The sequence below is a fragment of the Nerophis ophidion genome, linkage group LG01 (genome assembly GCF_033978795.1).
Source record: "Nerophis ophidion isolate RoL-2023_Sa linkage group LG01, RoL_Noph_v1.0, whole genome shotgun sequence".
Taxonomy (NCBI): domain Eukaryota; kingdom Metazoa; phylum Chordata; class Actinopteri; order Syngnathiformes; family Syngnathidae; genus Nerophis; species Nerophis ophidion.
Genome location: NC_084611.1, coordinates 67452429 through 67476704, shown reverse-complemented (window position 1 = coordinate 67476704; position 24276 = coordinate 67452429). Strand labels below are relative to the sequence as shown.

General features: G+C 42.0%; 1 protein-coding gene and 1 long non-coding RNA gene across 2 annotated transcripts in view; one reads left to right on the top strand and one right to left on the bottom strand.

Annotated features, from left to right (window-relative positions):
- Window positions 1-24064, bottom strand: part of LOC133558132 (hydroperoxide isomerase ALOXE3-like) — a 59446-nt gene extending 35382 nt beyond the window's left edge. The window contains exons 1-6 of the mRNA XM_061909280.1: window positions 23856-24064; window positions 18448-18652; window positions 10733-10814; window positions 10531-10653; window positions 6900-7003; window positions 1683-1849 (exon numbers count right to left, since the gene is read on the bottom strand). Coding sequence (XP_061765264.1) covers window positions 1683-1849; window positions 6900-7003; window positions 10531-10653; window positions 10733-10814; window positions 18448-18652; window positions 23856-23996 — 822 coding nt within the window. The 5' untranslated portion in view covers window positions 23997-24064. The remainder of the gene's footprint in view (window positions 1-1682; window positions 1850-6899; window positions 7004-10530; window positions 10654-10732; window positions 10815-18447; window positions 18653-23855) is intronic.
- Window positions 7549-16790, top strand: LOC133558144 (uncharacterized). Its single transcript, XR_009807899.1, has 3 exons — window positions 7549-7899; window positions 16436-16580; window positions 16693-16790. It is a non-coding gene; the product is annotated as an uncharacterized LOC133558144 (long non-coding RNA).
- Window positions 24065-24276: the final 212 nt, after the last annotated feature.

The following is a 24276-nucleotide window of genomic DNA, read 5'->3' as shown; positions in this document are numbered from 1 at the left end:
ATGTTTATCTTGTCGAGTTTAATGACAAAGTAGTTGGATCATGGCGTCAAGCTACTGTGGAACAGGGACGTGCAGTCATGGAAAGAAAAAAAATGTAAAAAAAAAAAAAATTGTTATATGTATCCAGTGATTATACTATTAAGTTATTTTCCATTTAACTTCACCAGTTTTAGATCATTTTTATTCAAAATCGGTGAATTTTCACAATTGCGTTCAAATACTGAGCAGAGACTTACGGTGAGTCACAGCCAGCTGAGGCTCTCCGTCACCTTGGATTGCGCAATGACTCGCACTAACTGCTTGCTGCTGTGCAGTGAGACCGTATTGCTATATGAATTATATTATACATTTCCATAGTTTAGTTAGCTGAGGTACATAATGTACAGTGTATTTTGTCAACAACTGTATGTGTGTAACATATTTCTTGTGCTGGGCAATCATAAAACGCCTGCAAAGACGCACTGTGTGAGGCTCGCAGTAATCCGGCCTCCTGGTGGTAGAGGGCGCTAGTGATCCCAGAGATCATTCTTGCACTACTCGGCTAGGCCGAAGCCGGTATGTTTTAAAGTTGTCGTTTGCCTACATATCGTAAAAACAACCGTCCAACATTTTACAACTAATTGTAAACTTATAGGTGCCGACCATCAGGGCCGAGTTGCGACGATAGAGTGTGTCGATGTTGAGATTTTACGCCGACTTGGTAAGTCTATCTGTTTGCTAATAGTAGCTACTAGCCGTACCCATGTATTTTCTATGGGCGGTTAGCATCGGGTTTTAATCCCGTTTCCTCCGATGTTTCTGATCCGATTGAAATTATATTTATGTCGAGTCTTTATTTTGGGTACTTAAATATGCTGACTGAGTATTGTGGCGTTTTAAGGCCATCTACATTTTTTATGCTACAGTAAAGACAATGAATGAACACTGCCGCTGGAGCGCGGTTACACTATGACGTCATAGTGACAACACTGTCTGGCTGTATGAACTACGAATGCACATATGGACTGCGATCAGTCTCATATGGCTCCTATAAACTTAAAGAACTTTTGATATTACTTTTTATGATATACCTGAACTAAACCAACATTGTTTGTTGAGATTCCTTTCTGTTTTTTTCTTTTGTTTTGAATGGCCATCCCTATGAATGTATGTCCACTAGTTGTTGCACTGTACATGTTTAAATAACACCAGTATCATTTAAAATATTTAATTGTGTCTGTCCTACTCTCTCCGAGTTGTAATCTACATATCGTAAAAACAACCGTCTGATTAGCCCAAATATTGAGAACTTCTACTATACTAGCTAAAGTACCTGCTACATTAAGGTAAAGTACCAATGATTGTCACACACACACTAGGTGTGGCGAAATTTTTCCTCTGCATTTGACCCATCCCTTTTTCACCCCCTGGGAGGTGAGGGGAGCAGTGAGCAGTAGCGGCCGGGAATCATTTTTGGTGATTAAACCCCCAATTCCAACCCTTGATGCTGAGTGCCAAGCAGGGAAGAATGCTGGTATGAGTTTTTAAACATAACCCGTTAACTGCTGCCAATCAGATGGTGAATAAGATACTCTATAGGGTTTATATGTTTATAAATCTGACTGTGATGAAGTCAGTGCCTCAACAGCCATGAACCTCTCCGCACGTCACTGCTGTGGAACTCATGTGAAACGAGCGAATACCTTCAACTCATTAGACAGGTCTGAGCCCGCAGGGATGCAAACCATGTCATCGGTCACGGGGAAATTCGGCGGCAGACTTTTGCAACGTCGGATGAGGATGGGATTGACGCCGTTTAGATATTGGTATCCAAAGAAATCATCCTCCTTCCAGTGTTCCTGGACGTAATCTGAGAAAAGAGCAGATTTTTTACTTGTTGTCAGTAAATTAATGTCAGGCTTTGCTGGATTTATCTCATGAATTCTGACACAACAATTACAAGTTGAATGAAGTCTTTGACAAAATGGAACGTACTTTAGGCAGAAGTGGGTAGAGTAGCCAAACATTTTACCGCTATGTTAGTGTCATATACCTCAATTAAAAGTAAAAAGTAGTTATCCAAATATTTACTTATGTAAAAGTAAGTATCCAGTTCCCTTGTCTCCTATGTGCTTTGGTAAAAAAAAAAGGTGCGCAGCATTTTACCTCGATTTACCCCAGCTTAAAGTCTGTCACTATGTGTCTTCATCCAAGATGCACACTTTTGGTGGAGGAATTTTTAAATATGGGCATTCCCTGCCAAATATGGCTTTCCAATAATTCTCTCCTCTTTAATTCTTATGCGCCTCTGAGGCTGGAATAAGTCAAACGCCCTGGAAGGTGAAACATTATGTTGCACTTGAAATTTTAATGCAGCTTGACAGCAAACATATGATAAAATAAACTTCCAGAAATATGTAAAATCTATTTTGATCGTTTCAATTGAGAAACATTCATTGAGATTAGGACCATAATGCCACACTGTATTACAGTAACTACCAAAAATCAAAAAACACATCGAGTGCGACCACAGCGGAAAGGGAGAGCGTGTATATCAGCCATGTTTGAACATCTTTGTTCAATGCATCTGGACAGTAGTCATGTGACAATTTTATAGAAAATATGTCTATAATGTATTGCTATCAATTGATTTGATTAATTCCTCTATGGTCAATATTAAACTGTCACACTCCCCACACACATATAAAACACACATAAACAGCTTTCAAGCCCATCTGACGTGTCACAGCTTCACAAACATTTGTACTAAACAGAACTCTTAATCAAAAATACCATCAGTTTGGTTATAATAGCAATTGAATCAAAGTTTCATTTACGGATCATAATTCACATCCAGCCAGGAAGAAGTGAAGTGAAGTGAATTATACTTATATAACGCTTTTTCTCTAATGACTCAAAGCGCTTTACATAGTGAAACCCAATATCTAATTTTTACATTTAAACCAGTGTGGGTGGCACTGAGAGCAGTTGGGTAAAGTGTCTTGCCCAAGGACGCAACGGCAGTGACTAGGATGGCGGAAGCGGGGATTGAACCTGCAACCCTTAAGTTGCTGGCACGGCCGCTTTACCAACCGAGCTATACCGCCCCAACAGAACTGTTGTAGCGTGCATACACACACTACATCACCATTACAACACATGTTCACGTGCCAAGCACGGCCTGGATTGATACACCTTTTTCAAATTCAAATTGTCATATTTTTTTGTGGATTTTAGTGACGTTCACAAGCAAGGATGGTTCCAGAATTTTTTTTCTCTCCGGGAGCTAAAGGGTGGGCTTGACTGATACGTAGGGGTGTTAAGAAAATAATCGATTTTCATGAATTTAGTTCTAATTTTTTCAATAAAAGCAGGTATTATACACAGAACAAGTGTGTTCGATATAAAATCAGTTTGATCTGAATTTGACCAAAAAATATTCAACAACTGTGCTGAGTTGGAGACTAGTCCAGGGTGTACGCCGCCTTACGCCCGGTTGTAGCTGAGATAGGCACCAGCGCCCCCCGCGACCCCAAAGGGAATAAGCGGTAGGAAATGGATGGGCGGATGAATGGAATATTGAACAAATGAGTCAAGTCTCACACAGGTGACGATGGCAAAAATGTTTAACATGCATCCATCCATCAATTTTCTACCGCTTATTCCCTTTTGGGGTCGCTGGGGGCGCTGGCGCCTATCTCAGCTACAATCGGGCAAAGGTAACAAATACAGCAAGATGAATGGCGGTCGCTGTTTTTTTTTAATGCTAAGACAGTGTCTGTGCTCAAGGTAAGGCTGGCAACTCTAGCTGCATTGGACGGCGAAGCCAGGTTTGAATGTTTTTTACCGGACTAAACAAAAAATACTTAAAATATACTAAAAAAAGCTGGGGGGGTTTGACTAGGACCATACAGATTTCTGACGGGATTATATCCCCTCAGTCCCAGTATAGAGTTGCCCCTGTTCATAAGTGTTGTGAAAACTCCATATTATTTTCATCCAATCAGAAAATAGGCATCATGGCAGAGAGTAATGAATGAGTCTGGCTTCTTTCCAGACTGACAGTAAGCACTTTTGCCTCACTTAAGCAGTGTGAGCTAGCCACAAGCTGGATGGGAAAATACGAATAAAACAAATGTGTTCAACTTCAACAACGTAAAAAACCCAAACCTAAATGGGAAAATAAGGAAACTCAATGAATAAACTTCTCAAGTACTGAGTAACTGATGTGTAACTTCTGATTTATTTCTATTATTATTTATCGTTGTCAAACTCTGCCTGCCATTGACTCCCCGGTGTTCTTTTTTGCTGTCGCTAATTTTAGTTTTCCATTTCCTGAGTTACTTGATATGGGCGTAGTAACAACCCACACCTGCTTACCCTCACCATTCTCCCACTTTTTTAAGATGGAGGACCAGCGGCAGAAAGGTGTTGGATCGTTGGCTACTTTGGAGCCTGTTCCTGCATCTTACTGCCTCCACTGAGGAAACCTGACTGCTAAGGTTTTCTGTTAGTTCATCTTTTCTAGGAGTGAGCCTGGTGGCTTTGCTCAGGTTCTCCTCTTGATTTTTTGCTACTGGAAAAGGTTTTGCGTTACGAACATTTCTATTTTTCCGGACACCTTAGTTTCCCCCTTTTTTTGTCTCCTTCTGGCCGAGACATCTGTAAAGAACCTTTAGTGCATTTTGTGTCTTTACTCACTTTAAAGACTTGTTGACTGCTATAAGCCTCTTCCCTGCATCTTGGGTCCAACTCAAACCTGAGCATGAGAATGGTGTTTGTAACACAACTGTAGGTGGTGTGTGTATTTGTGTGCGTGTGAGACAAAGACCCTAATACAGTATGTATTACAAAAGATGCACATTTCACAGTCACTTCCCAGCATAAATGTCCGATAAAGCTGACTTTGAAACGACGTTGCAAAGTGCTTGGATTTGTAAATTGAAACAATGTTGATGTCTAACGTTGGATCCACCTTGTTGGTCAGGAAAAGACCAAATTTCAATGGTCAAGTCAAAGCCCTAGCCTGACATTGAATAAACGTTGTCAAAAAGCATTTGGTTTCAATGTTGTATTTGTGTTGTAGAATAGTGGTTGGGGAAATAACCAAAATTCAATGGTCAATTAAACGTCAAAACCCAACATAAATTATACTTCGTTAAAAAAAACATGTTGTTCAAATGTTATATTTGAGTTGCTCAATGTCAAGACCAAGTTCAACAAGTTCCCAACGTTTTTTCTGTCTTTTGCCTGCTGGCTAATGACTTTATGACAGGGCTAATGTTAGCATATGTAGTATATGTCTTTGTCAGAGCTGGGGAGCAGCCAACCCCTGCCAGAAGAACATCTGCAGGCATCCTAACCTCTGCAAGAGACTGGCAGCTTTTGGTGGACCTTGAACATCAGCTGAAGTTCCCCAGCCACATTGCAGTCACCACCCTGCGACCAGACATTGTCCTCGTGTCTGGAGCTGACCGTCCCATGGGAAGACCGCCTGGAAGAAGCCTTTGAGAGGAAGCTCTCCAAGTACGCGGGACTGGTCAGTGACTGTCAGCAGGCTGGTTGGAGAGGGAGGTGTCTCCCAGTCGAGGTTGGATGTAGGGGTTTTGAAGCCCCCTCCCTGACCAGAGCCTTCAGCACTTTGGGCATCGATGGAGAGAGAAGGAGGAAAGCCATCCGCAGTACCACCGATGCGGAAGAGAGGGCCTAAAGATGGCTGTGGCTCAAAATAGGAGAGCCATGGAGTCATGGTAGCTAACTAGCCATTTGGACACAAGCTGGGGTCTGATAAGCCCCAACTGGGTCACCTGGAGGAGGGTGTATGATGTTGAAAGACCCGAAACACCCAATGATGCCAGGCACATCACTAAAGATGTGTCCAGAAGCATCAATAGATGTATGTACACAACTAAAAAACATCTACAACTTGCCGCTACATTTTGTTTTTCTAGTTGGAAGTACAATTCTTGTAGGCTGAAATGTAAACATTTCTACAGACAAAGATGACAGCTTACTGTATGATATAAATGTTCTGTATTGTAAGTAAACATTGAATAGTTTTGCCGCCTTGTTTGACGTGTGTCGTTTTTACAGTAGGAGCCGCCTTAACCTAATGGGCTAAGGGGGTTTTGGGGTGGAGCCCCCCCCCAACCCCCCACACACACACACACCAAAGTTTGGAAAAAAAAACACATAATAATTTACTCATTAGAACAACAAGGATGCAAAAATATCACCCAGTTCAAAAATGATTTCGTTCATGAATACATCTTCACGACAGGCGCATGCACGACTGTGCGAGTGTAACAGGAGCCAGTCAACTTTAAGAATAGTGCTGGCGATGCAGTGAGACTGCCCAGCTCAGTAGTCAGCACGCTGGCCTGTCACACCAGGGTTCACGCCCCGCTCGAACCAGTAGGAAAACTAAACAAAATCAAGAAAGACAGTACACAATCGCGACACAAAGCTGAGCTGTCTGTGATTGAGCACCGATTCCACCGACAAAATCAGGGGCCCCTAAATAGGTGAGGCTCTTGGGCTTCAGGCCATGTCAGGGTCTGTAACATGTCCTTATGTTTAATTGGTGAAACAGAGTGACGTGGTTGTGCCCGCTGGAAGATGTCTAACGAGCCAAAATAAAACGTCTTGGCAATATGACTTAATAAATTGTAGCAATCTGAATTAAATCCAATGTAACGGAGTAAAAGTAGTGTTTCTTCTGTACAAACATTTGTTCAGATAAAACACTACTAAGAGTAAAAACGTATGTGTATTGTTTTTTGCTTTGGCTGAGGCCTCTAGCCAGATCAACTCTGTAAATGAGAGGGTGTTCACGATTGATCTTTTTTGGCAAAATAAGTGTAAAACAAATAAAATATATATGTATCTTCCAGGCGAGGTTAGATCCAGGCCCCCGGTACCTGATAAGGCTGTGTCTTTTTTATGGAACACTTCATTGATATCGTCGAGATTCTCCCAACTGTCGTGCTTTTCTGCCAGGCCCTTTAGCTTCAGCTCTGCTGACCTGGAAAACACAAACACCTGCTGAAGGATGCCTCGCTAGCATAAAGGATGCTAGCGGACACAAAACAAGTCAACAACAACAACCAAGGTCTGTACAGTGTTTACTAATGTGCAGAGGTGGGTAGTAACGCGCTACATTTACTCCGTTACATTTACTTGAGTAACTTTTGGGATAAATTGTACTTCTACGAGTAGTTTTTATGCCACATACTTTTACTTTTACTTGAGTATATTTATAGAGAAGAAACGCTACTTTTACTCCGTTCCATTTATCTACATTCAGCTCGCTACTCGCTACTTTTTTTATCGATCTATTAATGTTTGTTTTGGTTAATGACAGAGCTTCAAAGTAGAATCTACGCATGTCTGCGTTTCACCAATCACATGCAGTCACTGGTGACGTTGGACCAATCAAACAGAGCCGGGCGGTCACATGACCCGACTTAAACAAGTTGAAAAACTTATTCGGGTGTTACCATTTAGTAGTCAATTGTATTGATTATGTACTGTACTGTGCAATCTACTAATAAAAGTTTCAATCAATCAATCAAAAGTGTAAAGGAAAAAAGACACTTTTTATTTCAACCGTACTTCCCGTCAAAAGCCTAAAGACTGATCGCACAGTTCCTGTCTTCACAATAAAAGTGCCGCTCCATCGCGCCTGCGCGAACAAAATAAGAGTCTCCGAAAGCCAGCGCAACCAAGCTAGCAAGCCACGGAGTTTGCCGCCAATGTATTTCTTGTAAAGTGTATAAAAACGAATATGGAAGCTGGACAGATAAGATGCCAAAAACCAACGACTTTCATGTGGTGTTAGACGGAAAAGAGGAACTTTTTTTCTCCTCCATTTGAAAACGTGAACGTCTGATTCCAATCATTGCAAGTCATCAGAATCAGGTAATACACCAACTTATATTCTTGTCTTCATGAAAGATAGGAATCTATATATTAAACATGCATGTATATTCATTAAAACACCTTCAACATGTGAACAAAAAAGGCAAAATAAATAAATATAAATTATATACTGTATATACAACTGTATGTGTATATATATATATATATATGTAGTCAATATATATATATATATATATATATGTATATATATATATATATATATATATATATGATATGTGTGTGTATAAATGATATGTGTGTGTATGTATATGTATATATGAGGTAGATCACCTCGACTTGGTCATTTACTAAGTAATTAATAAACGTTGAAAAACTTATTGGGGTGTTACCATTTAGTGGTCAATTGTACGGAATATGTACTGTACTGTACAATCTACTAATACATGTTTTAATCAATCAATCAATCAATCAATCAATCAATCAAATCAATGAATGCCTACTGAGGCTATGGTGCTGTTAAGTTATTGTGGCTCAATGTGCCATTTTTTTTATCCATCCTTCCATCCATCATCTTCCGCTTATCCGAGGTCGGGTCGCGGGGGCAACAGCCTAAGCAGGGAAACCCAGACTTCCCTCTCCCCAGCCACTTCGTCTAGCTCTTCCCGGGGGATCCCAAGGCGTTCCCAGGCCAGCCGGGAGACATAGTCTTCCCAACGTGTCCTGGGTCTTCCCCGTGGCCTCCTACCAGTTGGACGTGCCCTAAACACCTCCCTAGGGAGGCGTTCGGGTGGTATCCTGACCAGATGCCCGAACCACCTCATCTGGCTCCTCTCGATGTGAAGGAGCAGCGGCTTTACTTTGAGTTCCTCCCGGATGGCAGAGCTTCTCACCCTATCTCTAAGGGAGAGCCCCGCCACACGGCGGAGGAAACTCATTTCGGCCGCTTGTACCCGTGATCTTATTCTTTCGGTCATGACCCAAAGCTCATGACCATAGGTGAGGATGGGAACGTAGATCGACCGGTAAATTGAGAGCTTTGCCTTCCGGCTCAGCTCCTTCTTCACCACAACGGACCGGTGCAACGTCCGCATTACTGAAGACGCCGCACCGATCCGCCTGTTGATCTCACGATCCACTCTTCCCTCACTCGTGAACAAGACTCCTAGGTACTTGAACTCCTCCACTTGGGGCAGGGTCTCCTCCCCAACCCGGAGATGGCACTCCACCCTTTTCCGGGCGAGAACCATGGACTCAGACTTGGAGGTGCTGATTCTCATTCCGGTCGCTTCACACTCGGCTGCAAACCGATCCAGCGAGAGCTGAAGATCCCGGTCAGATGAAGCCATCAGGACCACATCATCTGCAAAAAGCAGAGACCTAATCCTGCGGTTACCAAACCGGAACCCCTCAACGCCTTGACTGTGCCTAGAAATTCTGTCCATAAAAGTTATGAACAGAATCGGTGACAAAGGACAGCCTTGGCGGAGTCCAACCCTCACTGGAAATGTGTTCGACTTACTGCCGGCAATGCGGACCAAGCTCTGGCACTGATCGTACAGGGAACGGACCGCCTCAATAAGACAGTCCGATACCCCATACTCTCTGAGCACTCCCCACAGGACTTCCCGAGGGACACGGTCGAATGCCTTCTCCAAGTCCACAAAGCACATGTAGACTGGTTGGGCAAACTCCCATGCACCCTCAAGAACCCTGCCGAGAGTATAGAGCTGGTCCACAGTTCCACGACCAGGACGAAAACCACACTGTTCCTCCTGAATCCGAGGTTCGACTATCCGACGTAGCCTCCTCTCCAGTACACCTGAATAAACCTTACCGGGAAGGCTGAGGAGTGTGATCCCACGATAGTTGGAACACACCCTCCAGTCCCCCTTCTTAAAGAGAGGAACCACCACCCCGGTCTGCCAATCCAGAGGTACCGCCCCCGATGTCCACGCGATGCTGCAAAGTCTTGTCAACCAAGACAGCCCCACAGCATCCAGAGCCTTAAGGAACTCCGGGCGGATCTCGTCCACCCCTGGGGCCTTGCCACCGAGGAGCTTTTTAACTACCTCAGCGACCTCAGCCCCAGAAATAGGAGAGTCCACCACAGATTCCCCAGGCACTGCTTCCTCATAGGAAGACGTGTTGGTGGGATTGAGGAGGTCTTCGAAGTATTCCTTCCACCTGTCCACAACATCCGCAGTCGAGGTCAGCAGAACACCATCTAATGTACTATTATTTAGTATATAATATTGTTTTAGTTGCTTAAGAGATATTCCTGGCTCTGAATTTGCTCATTGCTATTTTTATGTTTTTGTGCATTATTTTTTGCCGTAATCAGGTTACTCATCAGTTACTCAGTACTTGAGTAGTTTTTTCACAACATACTTTTTACTTTTACTCAAGTAAATATTTGGGTGACTACTCCTTACTTTTACTTGAGTAATAAATCTCTAAAGTAACTGTACTCTTACTTGAGTACAATTTCTGGCTACTCTACCCACCTCTGCTAATGTGTGAAGATGCACTTTATCCAAAACAAGACTGACGACAGAAAGAAGGTCTTGCAGCAAAGTGAAGACCGTGGTGCAGCTAGCACTAGCATGTTTTATTTGGGTCATTTACTAGTCTTGAACAACCAGCATAGATATAGTACATCACATAGCTTACCCAGTGGCAGCCGTGAAGGCAAACTGCGTACTTTTGGTGAAGGAGAACTGGACCTCATCTGGCAGCGTAAGGGGATCATCTGCCTTAATGCTGTATGGCAGGCCTGGGTGGTACAAGTCCCAGCTATTGGAGGGAGGGCATGAAGGTTAATTTAGCCGTCTGTAGTCCGTTTACAGATATAATAAAGAAAATGAACCCTCACCTATAGTCTGTACTCCGCTGACTCAGCTCCTGCTCCCGTGCGTACTGACCAAGAGGGTTGTTTTCTTCAAAGATCCTCAGAGCTTTCACAAGAAAACACATTATCAATGTGAACCTTTTGGATTTTTCCTCTTTTCTGGCTAGTAAATGTTGTTACAATGTTGGATACTTGTGTTAAACAATTTGCCAACGTGGTAGATCATCATCATTTTGGAATGAGCTTCCACGGATTTTTGGTTGGGCTGGTCGAGGGTTTCGATCACAATCCAAAGAGAATGCCTCCACTAAGGAGGTTTTATCAATGGTGTTTTTTTTTTTACGTTGAAATTATGTCACTGATTTTTTGGCGTTTAACATTTTATGAACTGAATTTTAGTTTGATTGAATAAATATTTTGGTAGAATACAGTGTTTTAAAATGCAGTTTGAACAATTGAAGTGTACTACAATTCAACGCAGAAATAGAGCTGGGCGATATGGCCTTTTATTAATATCTCGATATTTTTAGGCCATGACATGATACACGATATATATCTAAATTTTTTGCGTTAGCCTTGAATTAACACTTGATGCATACACAGCAGTATGATGATCCTGTGTGTCTACATTAAAACATTCTTGTTCATACTGCAATAATATATGCTAATTTTAAACTTTAATGCAGAGAAGGAAATCACAACTAAGTCAATTTACCAAAGCAGTATTTATTAAAGTTATTAAGCAGTGTGCACAAACATTCATGGCATTTCCAAAACAGAAAGTGCAAGATTGAGAGACATTTTCAAACAAGCCATTTGTGCACTTTTGTGCATGATGTCACTAAGATGACATATCAAAACAACACTAGAATAAAGTGCACTTTTTGTACGGAACTCCACCACAATAGTTTAAAACAAATAAAGTGCACTTTTGGGCATGATGTCACACAAGCTATTTCAATAACTGTCAATTACAAATGAGCTACATAATAGTGTATGTCCTTCGCTATTTGATAGGTTACTACGGACACTATCTCCTTTATTTTCATACGATGTTGATCTGGAAAGTGTTGCTTCGGCATTTTGTGGGTGTGGCAGCGAACGGAGATGTTGACATGCGGAGTTTCAAGCACTCTTAATTCTCTAGTGTGTGACTTTTCAAATGATGCTAAAAAATAGCGGTGCTGCTACTTTTTGTAGCAACACTTTTTCCGCATAGTTGACATATTACGGTTGTCTGTTCAATATATTCCCGCTTGAAGCCAAACCACGGCCAGACGATGGACCCCATGCTGTTTTTCTTGGGAATTAATTATTCTTCTTTCATTTGTTAGCAGATTCGCACCTTCTGTCTCTCGTATTACCACTCGCACCGCACCACTAGATCCACTGCTAACTTTACCCATGCCACTACCTCTCTGCTCGGGAAGGGCGTATGACATTGCACGCGTGACAGTGTGTGACGTCTATAAGAGGGTGCACTTGTTTTATGTGTCTGAGAGAAGGAGAGACAAGAAAGAGTGAGAAGAGCATGTAGTGTAATGCCCGCAGCTGAAAGCAACTGCATGAGAACATATACTTGAATATCACGATATAGTAATGTTCTATATGGCACAGCTGCATAATAGGAAATCAATAATGCAGTTGAGATAAGCTTCAGCACCCCCGTGACCCCAAAAGGGACAAGCGGTAGACAATGGATGGATGGACTGTGTATATCCTTCGCTATGTGGTAGGTTATTGCGGACGTTATCTCCAATTTTAAACTCTTTTTTTTCAACGGGGTTGATCTGGAAATGGAAGACGCCAGGCTCAATTGGGTCACAGCTGGTTGCTTCAGCATTTTGTGGGTGTGGCACCGGGCGAAGATGTTGCCATGCGGAGTTTCAACTCTTCCTTCTCTAGCAGGTGACTTTTCAAATGATGCTACAAATTAGGAGTGTCGCTACTTTTTGTAGCAACTCTTTTGCCGTGTACTTGACATATTACGGTTGTCTGTTCAACATCTTACCGTTTGAAGCCAAACCACCGCCAGACGATGGACCCCGTGCTGTTTTTCTTGGGAATTAATTCTTCCTCCATTTGTTACCAAATTCGTATTAAGACTTAAACCGGTCCGCTTGAACCAACCGCCACAGCTAACATTACCTATGGTACATTCTTCTCTGCTACCTCTCTGCTCGGCGAGGTCGTATGACATTGCAGTATGTGACGTATGTAAGAAAGTGCACTTGTTTTATTATTACTTCTTAAGAGTTAACCGGTGTTGGCAGTTCATGAACAGTTGAACTGCCAGTTGACAATATATCGCCCCCTACTGCCTCATGACCTGCCTTTCCCCCAATCCCTTCCTCGTCTGCCTTGTTATTTTGAGTTGAGTTGAGTTTGAGTTTATTTCGAACATGCAAGCATACAACATGATACATCCCAACTTCCAGTTTCTCTTTTCAACATGTTCGAAATTTTGATCAGGAAACACAGAATTTCCGCGATTTTGACCATGAAAATGATCAAAATATACATGAACCACACCAAAATGACATAGAAAGCATAGAACAAAAGAGAAATATTAAAACATATTTTATATTATTACTTTGTTTTTGAACATCTCATGGTTAAGCCTCTTACCCCCCCTGGTAGAAAGGTGAGGCACTGCCTCACCTGCCTCCCCGACAGCACATCACTGGGAGACATTAAGTATAAAGTGAGGTTGTTTTTTGTACCACCACCTTTGCGGTGTGACAAATGCCAGACGTATTGACATGTAGTGGCTTATAGTAAAGGGGCACAAACGTGTGGAAGGTGTGGAACAGTTGTTCAGGAAAAGTGTGAACATTGTGGTGAAGAACACGGTGTTGGCAGCAGAGGCTGTGAGGCAAATAAAAAACAAGGCAGCTGAAATACAGAAAATATCAACTATATGCACAGGCAGTAAGTGCAAAAAGATAAAGTTGTGGAAAGAATAGACATACAGTATGCTGTAAAGTCCAGGAGGACTCGCCAATTGTTAAAAAAATAAAATGTTTTATGTTTCATGGCTGAAGTGATAAACGTACATTTCAAGTTAACCATAATTCTGAGAAAATAACAATTTTGGTACAGTTCGATATTTGGATATAAAAGGCATCACCTGTAAGCAAGTATATGACAAACTAAAAAACTGAGAAGGGGATAGATGTTAAATCTCAAACCTAAGACTAAACGATATAGAACAAAAAGTATGATTGTGTCAAGAGTTGAAAAGCAAGTCATTTGAAAGAAAAACACAAAATTTAGGAAAAACAGGAGCTTTGATATAGAGCAGGGGTCGGGAACCTTTTTGGCTGAGAGCCATGAAAGTCAAATATTTAAAAAAGCATTTCCGTGAGAGCCATATAATATTTTTAACACCGAATACAACCAAATGCATTAATTTTTAAGTAAGACCATGATTTTTAGAGTACAATATGTCTCGTATTCTTTTTAATAACATTGTTATTCTGAAGCTAACCAACAATAAATAAAATACTTATTTCCATTAATGCGACTTCTTGAACAGGTGCGGTAGAAAACGTTTGGATGGATTAAAATGCATGGGAATGTTTTATATTTTGAACGTTATTTTCAACACTGTGATGACCAGTGAAACTATTCATTATTTATCGTGTTAAGGAATGTCAGCTAAGATTTTTCTGTAGCTCTTTTGATGACTGCATCTGGCTCGAGAGCCATAGGTTCCCTACCCCTGATATAGAGTGTAATTCATTTGTTGCTTATTTATTTTTTATTGTAAAGCTTGTATTCCAACATGTGGCTTCTTCCCGGAAGTGAAAACCAGTGGCGGTCAACCAAGCTAAGATGGTTTTTGTACAGCAAGCAGCACGCAAACCATCTGAGTACAAAAGAGGCTTAAACCTTCCTGCAAAAAGCAGATTTGAGCAAAAAAATCAAACGATACAATGGAAAATATCCTTATACTTTATCGAAAAAAGATTTGTCGAGTGATATCCAGATTTATACGTTGGTCGCGTAATCAGACATATCGAACTGTTGTGCTCCAGACATCGTTCTACACCACAAACAGATGGAAACTTAGAAAAACGTGGAGGTCTACAACTTTTGTGTGTGGCTGGGTCAATGATATTGGTATCGGGAAGTTGGCATTTCCTGATTTAAGTTCGCATCTACTGCCATGTTTGTTGATGTTGCACGCACCGTTTATGAGTAGAGCCTTTTCCCCGTCTTTGTTTAAAATATAACTGTTAAGATCCGGCGCTCGGATTTTACATTATTTGGTTTTGAGTTTTTTGTGTTTATCTTCTTGATTCATGGACGCTTCTGAGTCTGAGATTGTGCACTTCCTTGTTTGTTTTTGTCACCATGGCGACTTGATTTGTTCACCTGCCTTTGTTTGCACACCTGGTTTTGATTAGAGACTCTATATTAACCGGCCTGTTTCATTTACTTTTACTGGTCTCGACAAGTTTGCTACGCTCTTTTCGATGTCTTCGTGGACTCCTGACTTCGGTAATAATCCGTTTTGATACTTGATAGCTTCCACGCCTAGCCTCTTTGTGTTCTAATTGTTTACTCACTAATGCTTTCGCGCTTAGCCACCGTCTGTTTCCCTAGCTCACACACTAGCAGATGTTTGTTTGCCTTTTTCCTTAGTACCAGTGTTTTTTGTTATTAGTATGTTTGTAGTTAAATAAATCTGTTTTCTTACCTGTACGCTGTGTCATTGCCCGACTGCATCTTGGAAAAAGCACCCCACGAATACGTTACAATAACTATAGATGTCAACATTATGTATGGGGTTGGTGCTAGCGGGGTGTATAATATAGTCAGGAATAGTCATGGATGCAAAGGATTCTGGATATTTGTTGTGTTGCGTTTATGTTGTGTTAATGTGAGGATGTTCTCCCGAAATGTGTTTGTCATTCTTGTTTGGTGTGGGTTCACAGTGTGGTGCATATAAGTAAGAGTGTTAAAGTTGTTTATATCACAACCTTCAGTGTAACCTGTATCACCCAGTATGCCTTGCAGTCGTGTACGTGTGTCTGCAGAAGCCACATACAACATGTTGCTGGACTGGTAAGCAGTTTGTACATGTTGTAGAGGTCGTCTAAGGCAGTGGCTTCGTAGCACGCCCTTATTTTTGGTATCTGGGTGACCACCAGCAGACATTCGCGAGAATGGTTGCGGCTCCCATTGTCTTCTTAATTCGTGAAACGGGTCAAAATGGTTCTTTTAGTGGTAAAGGTTGCCGACCCCTGGTCTAGTGGGACAGGCGAATGTTAAGTAAGAGAAAATGCAGTCGTTTTTGAATTATTTAATGTTCTCTGCGGTCCGGTAGCAAATGCGTCACGGACCGGTACTGGTCCCTGGACCAGTGGTTGGGGAACAATGTGCTAAAAGATTCATTTGTCGTTGGTGCCTTTGGTAAAAGCTTAAAACTCTTTTAGGTTTTGTTCACATTTCTTTTATTTAGACCCGCTGAGTTGGTGCTTTTGGAAACAATCGTAGTAAAATTGTGTTAATAATACTGGAATTGGAAATAATAACTGTTAAAAGTATATCAAACAAACCTTTGAGGAAGTGATCGCTGCAAACTCATGCATTCTTTGCCTCTACTCCCTTGGACTGGAATGTAAGCTGCATGATTTTCTCGTCATCGTTTCTGTCACAGTCCCTTAAGTGTTTTTGTGTGACTGTCTTGTCTGTCTGGGTGTGGTCATGTGTGGGCAGAGTTTGGGTTCCTGGCTTGCTAGTCCGGCACAACTGGCGCTGATCAGCTCACTCACCTCCCTGCCATCAGCTAATCACCTCCGCTCCACAAAAGCCCTGGTCTCCTCACACGACGCTGCCAGATCGTTTCACAGCTCGCCAAGTGGTAACGCTTCCCGCCAGTTCTTGTATTTGGATGATCTTGTTGATCTTTCTTTTATGCCTTTTGCTCCTGGCATCTTGTGCCTCGACTCACCATTGTTTTCCTGTGCCTCCAGTGCCTACCTCCTCCAAGCCTGCCAAACACCTCCACTCCAGCTGACGACGCCTTTCCCTAATCCCTTGTTTTCCTAAATTAAACCCTTTGGAATTTAAATCTGACTATCTTGCCTGCTTTTGGGTCCACCAGCTTGTTAAATCGTGACAGTTTCCACAAATCTTGCACTTTTGCGCCCTTTTTGATTACCTCTCGAGGAACTCTGAAGAAACTTTTATCCTTTCCGCGATTGGAACGATTCGTACAGCTGAAAACAACACTAGCATAGGGCATTTTTTTCTTCGAGAAAGGCTAAATGGCGGCGCCTAGCACCCATTGAGAACAGAGCTAGCTTGACCACCACAAGTATTCATTGGGCGGGACGTGAGCCAGACGTGACGTCAGTGACATCCCAGCAAAGATATGTGTTTGTGGGAAATTTCTGGAAACAGAATATATATGGATGTATAATAATGATACATTAATTTTAGATCATGTATAATGGTGTACACATTTAGACTGTTAGTAGTTAGTGGAGGAGTTCAAGTACCTTGGAGTCTTGTTCACGAGTGAGTGAAGAGTGGATCGTGAGATCCACAGACGCATAAGTGTGGCGTCTTCAGTAATGCAAACGCTGTATCGATCTGTTGTGAAGAAGTAGCTGAGCTAGAAGACAAAGCTCTCAATTTACCGGTCGATCTACGTTCCCATCCTCACCTATGGTCATGAGCTTTGGGTTATGACCGAAAGGAGAAGATCACGGGTACAAGCGGCCAAAATGAGTTTCCTCCGCCGGGTGGCGGGTGATCCGGGAGGAGCTCAGAGTAAAGCCACTGCTCCTCCACATCGAGAGGAGCCAGATGAAGTGGTTTGGGAGATGTTTAGAGCACGTCCGACCGGTGGGAAACCATGGGGAAGACCCAGGACCTGTTGGGAAGAACGCCTCGGGATTCACCAGGAGGAGGTGGACGAAGTGGCTGGGAAGAGGGGAGTCTGGGCTTCCCTGCTTAGGCATCTGCCCCCACTACCTGGCTTCGGATAAGCGAAAGAAGGGGATGGGCTATTAGTTAGAAATTATTCACATTTGGAGGGTAGAGGGAATGTACTAGCTCAGTTTGCAACCGCTGTAATTAAACAAAAAACAACATAAATGGGTTGTACTTGTATAGCGCTTTTCTACCTTCAGGGTACTCAAAGCGCTTTGACACTACTTCCACATTTACCCATTCACACACACATTCACACACTGATGGAGGGAGCTGCCATGCAAGGCGCCAACCAGCACCCATCAGGAGCAAGGGTGAAGTGTCTTGCTCAGGACACAACGGACGTGACGAGGTTGGTACTAGGTGGGATTTGAACCAGGGATCCTCGGGTTGCGCACGGCCACTCTCCCACTGCGCCACGCCGTCAGATGCGTGTATGGACTGACCGTGTCTTCCAATACAATCGTGTGGCGACAGGGTACCACAACCAAACTAGAGAATCTTCGACTATATGAAGGTATCAGTCTTGCATTGATATTTTTTAACTTTGTATTTCCCCCCACTTGTTTACCTGTATCTCACCTTTTTTGTAAGGGCCGCCGGAAGTTGGCAGACCCGTCAGCAATCCTGTTCTGTTTCCCTGTAATGTTTGTCTGATCTTGAATGGGATTGCGCTGAAAATTTTAATTTCGCCACGGGGATTAATAAAGTATGTCTGATTCTGATTCTGATTAATATACTAGACAAAAAAATGATGGAAGGATGTTAGACAAGCACACAAAGCAACGCACCTTTCCCCTCTCTGTAGCGGTGAGTCTCAATGTCACTGATCCAGCAATAGACGGGGAAAGTGTAGACGTCGCCCTCGGGTGATTTGATTTCCACCTTGTCAGGGAACCAAGCGTCATTAAAGACCATGAACATTTTTTGTTTGTCCAGTTCTATCAGAAGTAGCTGTCCTAGGGAGTTTTCGCAGGTCACGGTATAAGTAGACACCTAAAAGGCAAACAGAATGACAGGAGACAGCAATAAGAACAGATGCACTCAAATGCATCATGGAATTATAGGAAACTGGGAATAAGCGGTAGAAAATGGATGGATGGATGGATGGATTCTGTCTGATGTGGTGTTGAAATATTGCAATGTGTATTATAATGTAGAAAGTATACATTTTACATTGCACTGTGAGCAAGGTTTTTGTTCAACAGGAGGAACAGTACTATCGTTTTTGGTCAAGGCAAAACTGTATTTGGATCAGCATCAAAAGTGCATTGCATCATACAATACAATGAGGGGTGTGTCTGGTGAAATAAGGTTACCTTACCTCATGCACCAGACCCTCTTAGAATGAACCATAATAACAAACACATCATTTACTGTAACACATGTCTGAGATTGTGCTTTGCACCGTGTGCACTGTATGCAAGGTTTGTTTTGACAGGAGCGACTTTAGACTCCTGTTATATTTAATCAAGGCAAAATGTCTTATTTGGATCAGTGCATTGCATCATACTGTTGGGTGTGTCTGATGAAATTATGATATCTTACTTCACCAGACATCAGTGATGGGCAATAATAAGCTACATGTAGCTAAGCTTTGTAGCTTACCTACCTTTTCCAGTAGCTTGGTGGTAACTTAGCTACTTTTTTAATGAGTAGCTTTTCCGGTAGCTTAGCTACTTTTAGACCCATGTAGCTAGGTAGCTTACATCAACGCTAGAAGCTACAAAGAGAGAAAATGGACTGCGAATCCAAGCCCCCCAAAAAACTGGAGAAAATACAATGACCTGGATGAATGAAGACATCCATACATACGGAGAAAATCCGTGATGATTAGTTGGTGTTCGTTTGATGAGTCTCAATTGGCTAAGGTTAGGACAAAACATTACGGATTGGCCAATACAAGGCGGGTCATCGAAACCAGGAAGCAAAACCATATCAGACACGCACTCATGTCATGTCATACTGAGGGAGTCAGAGACAGAGGGACAATTCTAGCTGAGGATTTAAAAAATAAAAAAAATAAACATACTTAAAAATGGCAGAGGGATTTTCTCTAATGCGTGTCGTTGGCCACATTTAGACAAATGTATGCGTTTAGAGCAGGGGTCGGCAACCTTTACCACTCAAAGAGCCATTTTGACCCGTGTCACAAATCAAAGAAGACAAAGGGAGCCGCAATCATTCTCGCGAATATCTGCTGGTGGTCACCCATATAACAGTAATAAGGGCGTGCCATGAAGCCATTACCTTTGGCGCCTTCTACAACATGTACTGACAGCTTGCCAGTACAGTAACATGTTGTATGTGGCTTCCGCAGATACACGTACAAGACTGCAAGGCATACTGGGTGACACAGAGTACACTGAAGGTTGTGATAAAAACAATTTCAACACTCTTACTAATATGCACCACACTGTGAACCCACACCAAACAAGAATGACAAACACATTTCTGGATAACATCCGCACTGTAACACATTATAAACGCAACATAACAATTACCCAGAATGCTATGCATCCATGACTCTTTCAGGCAATATTACACACCCCACTAGCACAAAAACCCGCTCCCCCCCCTTCCGTGAGTCGGTTTAGGTGGGCGGAGGTGTATACTAAGTCAGGAATAGTCCTGGATAGAAAGGATTCTGGGTATTTGTTGTGTTGCGTTTATGTTGAGTTACTGTGAGGATGTTCTCCCGAAATGTGTTTGTCATTCTTGTTTGGTGTGGGTTCACAGTGTGGTGCATATTAGTAAGAGTGTTAACGTTTTTTATATCACAACCTTCAGTGTACTCTGTGTCACCCAGTATGCCTTGCAGTCGTGTACGTGTATCTGCGGAAGCCACATACAACATGTTGTTGGACTGGCAAGCTGTCTGTACATGTTGTAGAAGGCGTTAAAGGCAATGGCTTCATGGCCCGCCCTTATTACAGTTATATGGGTGACCACCAGCGGTTATTCGCGAGAATGATTGCGGCTCCCATTGTCTTCTTTGTTTTGTGAAAAGCGTCAAAATGTAGAGGGCGCTAAAAGTAATGCCATCACGGCACGCCCTCAATATTGTTGTCCGAGTGAAAATCGAAGAATGTTGACCCCGGGTGATGTCTGGAAGAGGCTCCGAGAACCGGAATCCCCCCGTAACAATCGGGGCGACTGTGCAGCTGAGCCACATCAGAGTGGCCAATGAGCCGCATGTGGTTCCGGAGCCGCGGGTTGCCGACCCCTGATTTAGAGAAAAAAATGCTCAAAACCTTAATTTTTAGTTGTTTACTTAGTAAACTAAAATCATAACTGCTCTCTTCATCTAAGACGTCCAACACAAATTTAGGAACACACATTTGTCAGGCTTGTCACTCACAGTTTGGTTATGTTTTCCTTATTCCTCTGTGTTTCATTTCCAGAGATCTTGTTTTTTGTTCAGTTTCCTGCTTGTCTCCCTGAGCGCTGTTTCCCCAAAGCTGCGGCTAAATAGCACCTTGCCACACCTGGTGTCAATCATCCATACATCCATGTTCTAGTGCTTGTCCCTTTTGGGGTTACAGGGGGTGCTGGAGACTTTATCAGCCAGTCGGCTGCTATTTACTGTATACCTGCCTTGCCCTCCTGTCGAGAAAATAAATAACATTATAGGGGTGGGTCAAAGAAAAGGCAAACTAAATACATACATACACCGGGTGCGGGGACCACTAGAGATAATTGTAGGGAGTCCCCAGCTAAATGACAGATAGTTAATAGTAAGGGACACTTATTGGGTCCATTTTTACACTCTTAGTTTCATTAACATTGATATTATACATGTGGGCCCATAGATATAAATGGCGTTAAATGTAGCTTTGATGTAGCAAGCTACTTTTGGCATATAGCTTGTAGTGTAGCTTGCTACAATTCTCCGGGGATAGCTTCTTCTGTAGCTTAGCTACATTCAATCGAGAGTAACTTGTAGCTTAGTTTATTACATTTTCCAAGTTGCTTGCCCATCACTGCCATACGCTTATTGCCCTGATGTGGGATCTGAGCCGAGGATGTCGTTGTGGCTTGTGCAGCCCTTTGAGACACTCTTGATTTAGGGCTGTATAGGTAAACATTGATTGATTGATTGATTATTGTAGTATTAGTACATGTCTGAGAGTGTCAACATAAACTGAACATATACCGTAGTGCTAAATACAAATCATTCATTAGTATGAATGAAAACAGTTTATGAACATTATTCTTGTTTATAGAGGCATATTTTTTATCCCTCTCTCTCACACATGCCGGATAACTACAATTAGATGAGGGCAGAGTGACCTCAGCATTGAAATGATCAAGACCAGGGTAGTATTGATATCATGTGTTGATATTGTTCTACCGGCAAATATCGTTTTATCTATATATTTATTTACATATTATAAAATTGTTCACAAATAAATGTGTTTTTACAGCTGTATATTTTTGGAGCCCAACATTTGTTTTTGTTTTCTTGTATTTTATGGATGTATTATAATAATGTTAATCTGGGTAAAAGAAGGGCTTCACGGTGATAGAGGGGTTAGTGCGTCTGCCTCACATAACGAAGTTCCTAAATAGTACTGGGTTCAATCCCAGGCTCGGGATCTTTCTGTGTGGAGTTTGCATGTTCTCCCCGTGAATGCGTGGGTTCCTTCTGGGTACTCCGGCTTCCTCCCACCTCCAAAGACATGCACCTGGGGATAGGTTGATTGGCAACACTAAATTTGCTCTAGTGTGTGAATGTGAGTGTGAATGTTGTCTGTCTATCTGTGTTGGCCCTGCGATGAGGTGGCGACTTGTCCAGGGTTTACCCCGCCTTCCAATCCAATCCAATCCACTTTATTTATATAGCAAATTTAAACAACAATAACACTTCCAAAGTGTTGCAGAGCCATGTTAAAAACAACATTAAAAAAACAATATTATGCTTCACCAATGACTGAATAAAAACAAAAAATAAATACATATCAAACCAATATAAAAAAAACAATATAAAAACAAATATGATTCAAAACAATTTTAAAGGGTAAAATCAATTAAAACAGTAAAATAGAAATCAAAGTGTATAAAAAACACAGCCCGATTGTAGCTGAGATAGGCACCAGCGCCCCCCGCGACCCCAAAGGGAATAAGCGGTAGAAAATGGATGGATGGGTAAAAGAATAATTACAGACTTCACTGAATTTAAAAATACTCCCTGTCTACTTAAAAAGACATAAATATGTTTGTATGTGTTGCAAAACCGAACAAGGACAAAATGTAGTTATAATACCCTTTAGATGCTTCTTATCCCAAAAGAAAAGTTTACTTATATGCTGACAAAACAAAAGCTTGTGTAATATTATTTAAATAGAATGGCATTCAATATCTTTGTGTATTTTTGGTACGTTTCGATTTGGTGTCATTTGATTTTGCTTTTTCCAACTATTTATATCAAACTGCAATAATGGGAATGTAATGTGGCTTACAATAATTTACAGTGCATCCAAAAAGTATTCACTTTTTCCTACGTTTTTGCCAAAATTCACCTGAAATACTCTCAGACATTGTGAAAGGCAATTACCTCGTCTGATGAGACAAAGCTTGATTTATTTGGCGTGAATGCCAGGCCTCATGTTTGGAGGAAACCAGGCCAATACCACCCCTACAGTAAAGCATGGTAGTGGCAGCATCATGCTATGGGGATGATTTTCAGCGGCCACAACTGGGGGACTTGTAGAAATGTAAGAAAAAATATACTACAATTGTACAGAGACATACTGCATAAAAACCAACACTTCCATCCAACCTGATGGAGCTTGAGAGGTGTTGCAAAGAAGAAGGGGACAAAACTGCCCAAAGATAGGTGTGCCAAGCATGAGAAGACTTAAGGCTGTAATCGCCGCCAAAGGTGCATCAACAAAGTACTGCGCAAATTGCTGTAAAAACTTATGTACATGTGAGTTTTAATTTATTTAAATAAAAAAAACGTTTTCACATTGTCATTATAGGGTGTTGTCTGTGGAATTTTAAGGACAAAAATGAAGTTATTTTTGGAATAAGGTTATGTCACATAACAAAAATTAGAACTGTGAATACTTTCCGAATGCACTGCAAGCTGAATGCATGTTTTTGATCATTTAATTGAATGTAATTGTTAGATAAGTGAGCAAAGAGCACTGAAGCGAAAAGTTGTTAATAATTGCACGCTGTTTTCCAGACTTACTGATCCCCTGAAGATAAACAAAGACTTCAGCCACGTCCGGTCACTCTCGCCTTCGGTGCCCACCAGCTTAATGTGGATGTAGTTCAACGTGGTGGCATGAACGCGGTCGCCAGTGTAGACGGTCACCTCGTAGACCACCATTGTTCCTTCGGAATGATGATAATGATGATTGTTCTTTTTTTCAAATAGACACAAACAGGTCTAGCTGCCTCGTTTTATACTACATGCAAGCAAGTGGGAGGGTTCTTGGAGCAGGTTTAGATAAAGAATGGCAGACATGTGAGAGCAACGACAGCAGCGCAGTTGCACCTAAGGTTGTATGGCGCCTTCTTCATCGTCACGTCGTGTCATTGCTGGTTAACGAGTAGACGAGCATGTTCAGTATTGCACAATCACGGAGGACTTACAAGCAGACACAGTG